General features: G+C 52.3%; 1 protein-coding gene across 1 annotated transcript; it reads right to left on the bottom strand.

Moving 5' to 3' along the window:
- Positions 1 to 1,532: 1,532 nt before the first annotated feature.
- On the bottom strand, positions 1,533 to 5,994 carry EIF4E1B (eukaryotic translation initiation factor 4E family member 1B). Its single transcript, XM_006884434.1, has 7 exons — positions 5,977 to 5,994; positions 5,583 to 5,857; positions 5,162 to 5,257; positions 3,027 to 3,090; positions 2,194 to 2,307; positions 1,955 to 2,094; positions 1,533 to 1,638 (listed from the first exon to the last, which is right to left on the bottom strand). Exons 1-7 carry the CDS (start codon positions 5,992 to 5,994, stop codon positions 1,533 to 1,535), a joined length of 813 nt encoding a protein of 270 aa, XP_006884496.1.
- Positions 5,995 to 6,209: the final 215 nt, after the last annotated feature.

The raw sequence follows: 6,209 nt of genomic DNA, 5'->3' as shown, positions 1-6,209 counted from the left end.
TTTGTCCCGCCTTTAGGCGTGGCTCCGCCTCCCGCCCTTGCTCCTCCCCCTAGCCCCGACTCCATCCCCCGCCTCCGCCGAGTCCCGCCTTTTAGCCTGGCTCCCACTCCTGAACCCCGCCTCTAAGGCGAACACCACCTTTGAGGTGGATCAGCTCTGTCCTTTCAGAATACGGCCTCAGCCTGGCTCCGCCCCACAGCTCTCTATCTGCTCGGAGCCCCGCCTCTGAGCTTTGTTCCAGCCGCATCTCAGCTCCTTCCATCCGACCCCATTTAATTGCACCCTCTTCGAGCCCCGCTCCTGATCCCCATCCCACGCACCGGCTGACACAGTGCGCTCCCTTCGTCCATTCTGTTGGAGCATCATCCCTTTACCCACTGGAGCCGTCAGGTATGCAGGACTTCCGGCTCCCCCGACCTCTAAAGCTCAATTCCTTCTGGATCCCACTCCTCAGCCTGGTTCTCACAGCCTTTCCCTCCAGAGGGCGTAGCTGCCACTCGGATGAGGGGACGGTGATAAGATGGGTTTTTAACACGTGCAAGACGGTTCATTACAGTGCAGTGGAAATCAGACTTGCAATTCTGTCTATACTGACTCAAGTTTAGTGTAGGCGCGAGGACCTGGGCCATCTGAGCGAAGCGTGTACTGCTCTGTCTCTTCTGTTTTGCCTGGTGCTTATACCCCACTTCCTGACTAGCTTACGCCTCTCTCCATACCAGCTTGGTCTTGGTTGGGTATCTGGGGCCTATATGAGTGAACAGGACAGATTCTGCGTTTGAATCTTAATTTAGCGCCTTTAAAAAGACATCCAATTTCGCATTAAAGTGTTTATTTAGAGTAAGAACATAGAAGGGCTTAAGCTTCATTTTGTAGAACAGTGACCAGCCCTGGCCACCTCCTTCCTCTGCTAGAAGACCCAACCACCTCCACTCAGGCCCCTGAGGCTGGTCAGAAGTCACACAGGGCTTCCTGCCTCCTCAGCACCCACCAGTCTCTCATTAGATGATGGTGGTCTCCAAGCCATCCCAGAGTCCATTCCACAGTTGTCTGAGGGGACTAATAGGATCCATAGTGGGCTCTCAGGTCACAAATCAGAGCAGGCACCCTTTAAGGTTTTTAAGCAGAGTGGTCACAAAGATGATTGACCCGTACTTCCGACCACACTGTGGCAGTGGGCATGAGTATTCTCCCCTGATGTGGAAGGGAGAACTAAGGGGAGTTGAAGGTACCGCCTTCCACCCAACAACCACATGTCTTATACCTCAACTGATCCAAGGAAACCCAGGTGTTCACTTGATCCCTCCAACCCTTCCTGCTCTCAGGCTCCAGTCAGTGCTGAAATGCTAGATTCTCAGGCTGAGCCCCCAAACCTTCAGCTTCCCCATCATATAGGCCCCTAATTCATGCTAAGGGATACTCACTTCCTCCAGTCTTGTAAGCCACACTAGGTCCCCCTCTGCATATACACACATACATACACACACACACAGACACACACTCTTAGGTGTTGAAATAGTGATGTCAAGGCCCCTTCACACCACAAACTTGTTCCTGATGCTCTTGGTGGCTGTGTCTGCGTGGGCCTGGTAACCGATAATGGCTTTTGTCGAGAGGCCCAGGTGTTCTTTGTATACACGCCTGGGAGGTGGGGAAGCAGAGGAAATAAAACTCAGGTGATCACCAGCTGACCATCTGGCCTGTTTGTTCAACCACTCTGCTTCACCCTGGTGCCAGCCACAGCTGTGCTGTGCCTTTCTCATGTAAGAGTCCTTCTTCCAAAAGGAAAAGTTCTACTAGGAATACTTTGAAACCCACAAATTCCAAACCCTCTACTCATGTGAGTGAGAAAAAAAAAAAAGGGAATAGGGTGTGTAGAGTTCTAGAGGTCCCCGTGCAGGCCAGGGCACATTCCCCCAGAGGAACCCACCCCACTGTGTACTAGCGAGGCCCTCACCCAATATGCAGCACGCTGGCCTGGTTCTCTGCCTCCTGTGTCCACACTGAGATCTTGTCTCCTTTGGTGCGGATATTGACGACAGCCCCACACACCTCCCGGCTGTGGTCCTCAAAGCTCTCTCCAATTAGACACAGCAGCTAGGGTCAGGGAGGAGCAGAGTGAGCCGTCACCCTGCCCCCTACCATCATCAGGCCTTCTCTTTGTGGTGGATCCCCCAACCCCAGCTCCCCACTCACTGTCTCCAACCAGAGGCGGTCAAGCTTGCTGTGGCGCTGGTGTTTGGCAAGGCTGACCAGCCAGCGGCCACCCCACTTATTCCTGCTGTCTTCCCACATGGGCCGGATGCCATCCTGGGAGGAAGGGATGGCAAATCCAATACCTCTTTGTTCAGAGGAAAGTGGGGCCCCAGCAGGGTCTGGCTGACCTTCCCAGCCTCATCTGCCCTCTACCCAAACCCTGTGCCAGCCCATTACACCTAAAAATAGGCTGATTTCTCTCTTGCCTCTGGACAAGCAGGTTCCATCTCCAGCCACCTGGTCTGCCTGCCTCTCCACTTCCACAGGAGGTCCTTGAGCTTTGATATGTGTCACCCTGTAGCCTGTGTGTGAATTTGCCTCCCTGAACTAAGTGAGGGCCCAGATGGGGAATGAATTAAGCAAGGTCTTCAACACATACCCAATATGACCAAGGGCAGGTGCCCCAGGGTTGGCCCTGTGATCCCCGAACACAGCTGGGGATGATTTAAACACTGGTCCAAGCATCACAGTACACATCAGCTGGGACAGCCCCTCCAGAGGTGGCCTAGGCATCAGTGAGATGGTCTCCTGGGCCATTTCTACCACTGAGTCTCTGGCTGAGGAGCCAGACCAGAAACCCAAATCCCTTCTTAATTCTTCTCCTCTTTGCTCCCTCTTAAGAACCCCTCAGATGCAGCTCAGGTCTGACATGCTGTGTCTAGGTTTCTGTCAGAAATCACCATCTGTATTCCAGAGAGCTGTCTATGACATTCACCCCCCTCTGAGAAAGGAGCCAGCCCCGTGCTCCTTTGGTTGGGGCGCAGGCATTTTACCTTGAACAGGGCGTAGTCGCAGCCAGAAGAGAGCTTACTGGCCAGCTGGATGTGGCTGTACATCCTGGAGAAAGAGACCCCACACTGAGCGGCAAGGTCTTTATAGTTTGTTTCCAACTAGCCATATCCCCTCAACTCCACTAGATCCTGCTCCTGCCTCATCCCCCACCCCTCCCACCATCGCCTTTCCAACCTTCCCTGCCTGGAATTCCATCCCCACCTATCCAAACCTGCAAACCTCATCTCTCGAATCTTCCTCCAACCGCAAGATCAATGAAACTGGAGAGGTTTTTACACCCAAAAGTGAGGAATTAGGAGACCTTGGGTGACTCAGACAATTGGTGAGCTGTAACTGACAAGGTTGACAGTTCAAGTCTACCTGAGAGGCACCTCAGAAGAAAGGACTGGCAATCTACTTCCCCCAAACCCCAAATTTACTACTACAAAAATCAATTCTAACTCTTGGTAGTCGTATAAGACAGGACAGAACTGTGAGAAGGTAGAGGATTTCAGAGGTTGCAAATTTTTTTGGTTTTTTTTTTTTTTTTTTAGAGGTTGCAAATTTTTATGAATATAGGCTGCCCCATCTTTCTCTTGTAGATTTGAACTGCTGACTTTTTGGTCTAAGGATTAACCTACTATGCTTAAAACCCATGGCTTTAAAAAAAATAAAAATCAACCATTGAAAAAAATCCTGTGGACACAGCTCAACCCTGACACTCATGAGTAAGAGCTGATGCCATGGGTTTTTGCTCTGGTTTGTATTAAGTGGGGAATTGGCTTTTGCGAGGGAGCTTTGGTGGCCTAGTGGCAAGAAGCTGTGCTGCAATCCCGAAGGCATACAGTTCGAATCCAGCTGCTCTGTGGGAGAAGAATGGGCACTCTCCTCCCATGCAATTTTTAATTGTCTCTGAAAACCATTGGGCAGTTCTAACTCGACAGTACATAAGAACAGCAGCAGCTAGGCTCGGAGCTCTGGTGGCCTAGTGATAAGGAGTTTCACCACCAACCCAAAGGTGTGTGGTTCAAATCCACTAGCTGCCCTGAGGGGAAAAGATGGACAGTCTTCTCTGGTATGGCTTACCGTCTCTGAAAATCCACTTGTGGGTTAGCTATGAGTCAGTCCCAATTTGATGTCACATAATGACAAAGCTAAGCTAGAGGGGAGATCAGGTGGTCTAGTGGGTAGGGAGTTGCGCTACCAATGCAAAGGCAAAGCAGTTTGAGTCCACCAGTTGCCTTGCTGGGGTAAGATGAGCAGCCTCCTCTTGTGTGATTTACAGCCTCTGTAAGTCCACTGGAGTGTCAGCCGTGAGTCAGTTCCAACTCCATGGCAAGGACTTTGATTTTTTTCCTTTGAGTATCTGTAGTGTGTAATGAGTTATGCTGCTGACCAAAGGCAGGTGGTTCAAATTCACCAACTGTTACGTGAGAGAGAGATGACCAGCCTCCCACCCATGTGATTCATACCTCTGAAAACCTGCTGGAGGATCAACTATGACTCTGTTCTAACTCAGCAATGAGAGAGACTTGGGCTTCAAGCCTAGGAGGCCTCCCAGCCTTGCCTAGCACTTTCCAGACACCCTCTCTGTGCCCCTTGTGTGCTGGCTAAGACAGCCTTGCTCATGGTGCGGCTGAAAGGCTCACAAAGGGTAAGGAACCTTTGCAGAAGTGCAAAAGCAGAAAGTCTGGTCCAAGGTTCTTCCATTTCCCAGGGGTTCACGTGCCTTTGACCTCAAGAAGGTTTATAGAATACTGTGCCCCAGTCTCAGGTCCCTGAAGAAAATGCATGCAGCCCCAAGCCAACTGCTGTCAAGTCAATCTCAACTCATAGCGACCCTATAAGACACAGTGTAACTGCTTCCAGAAGTTTCCAAGATTGTCAACACACAGAAGCAAACCTCTGCTTCTTCCTCCTGAGTGAGGACAGGCTGGTGGGGTCCACTTTCTGGTTGGCAGCTAAGCACTTAAACACTGTACCACCAAGGCTGCTCACCCAGCCACAGCCATCAGACCAGTGAGGATTGAGATGATGGGCTAATGCAGGAAGCAGCTCCTTGGAGGAAAGGAGGCAGGGAAGGATGCCTTGCTAAGAACCCCTCCTCACCCCAGCCTCTAAGAGAACAGACACTCACGCCCAGAAGTCTTCCACGGTGTCCACCTTGGTGACCAGATGCAGGTTGTCCTGCCAGGCCCGGCTGCTGTCATTCTTGAAGAACCACAGAGCCCACCTGGATGGAAAGTGACCAAGAAGAAGCAGAGAGCACCCCACCTCAGTGACCACCCCCACCTGGGCCAGCAGGGCATGGCTCTGCCCAGGTTGAGGACGCATGGGGAGAGGATTAAGAAGCGGGTAGGTGAGAGCAGTTATTCTGAAGAGCAGGGCGTTGAGTGGGGCTGGCTAACCCAGAATGTCAGCCGGGTTATGTCTGGAGGGGCTCACAAAGCCCGAGGTTTAGACAGAACAGCCATGGCTATTGGAGGATGAGGAACTGGGGCAGACAGGAAGACGCCACCTACGGGCACAAACCCAATTAGGGGCCACGGCCTGCGGACCTGTTCTGCAGCTGGTGCAGCTCCAGCTCCACCTCCACAGGCCCCTCGTCCTTTCTCAGAGGCAGCAGATCCTGGGAGGAGTACAGCACCATCTTCTCTTTCATCAGCATCGCCGCTGCTGCCTCCAGCTCCTCCACTCTCTCCTCTTTTTCCATCTTCTCTGCCTCCTTCCCATCCTTCTCTTTCACCACCTTTCCCCACTTCTCTTCCCATTCTTTCACCTCTTCTTTTTCGCCTTTCTCCCACTTTGGGATTCCGCTCCCGACATGTCTTGCCTGACCAAAAGAAAGGAGCCGGGATGAGCCATGAGCCCAGACACCCAGCTTGTCCCCACACTCACCTAGGCCCCCCAGTCCTGTCCCTGGCTTCAGAAAGAGCAGGCAGATGGACTCACAGGGCTAGTAGCAGCCATGCTGCATCCACCTCCAGATCCTTGCACCCCTGCGCTGCAGCTGCAGCCTTTTAACCCCCAGGGTCCCATCTCCACGCCCCTTGCCTCTCCCTGGGAAGTGGGAGGAGACAGCGTGGCTGTGAAGGGGTTTCCACTCTTCTTTCCATCAGCAAGCATTTAACGAGCACCTTCTGTTATACAAACCCACAGCTGGGCATACAGCTGTGAGCAGGCAG

Source organism: Elephantulus edwardii, unplaced genomic scaffold (genome assembly GCF_000299155.1).
Source record: "Elephantulus edwardii isolate Elephantulus edwardi_28Jun2011 unplaced genomic scaffold, EleEdw1.0 scaffold00033, whole genome shotgun sequence".
Classification (NCBI taxonomy): domain Eukaryota; kingdom Metazoa; phylum Chordata; class Mammalia; order Macroscelidea; family Macroscelididae; genus Elephantulus; species Elephantulus edwardii.
This window is presented reverse-complemented; position numbering and strand designations above follow the sequence as displayed.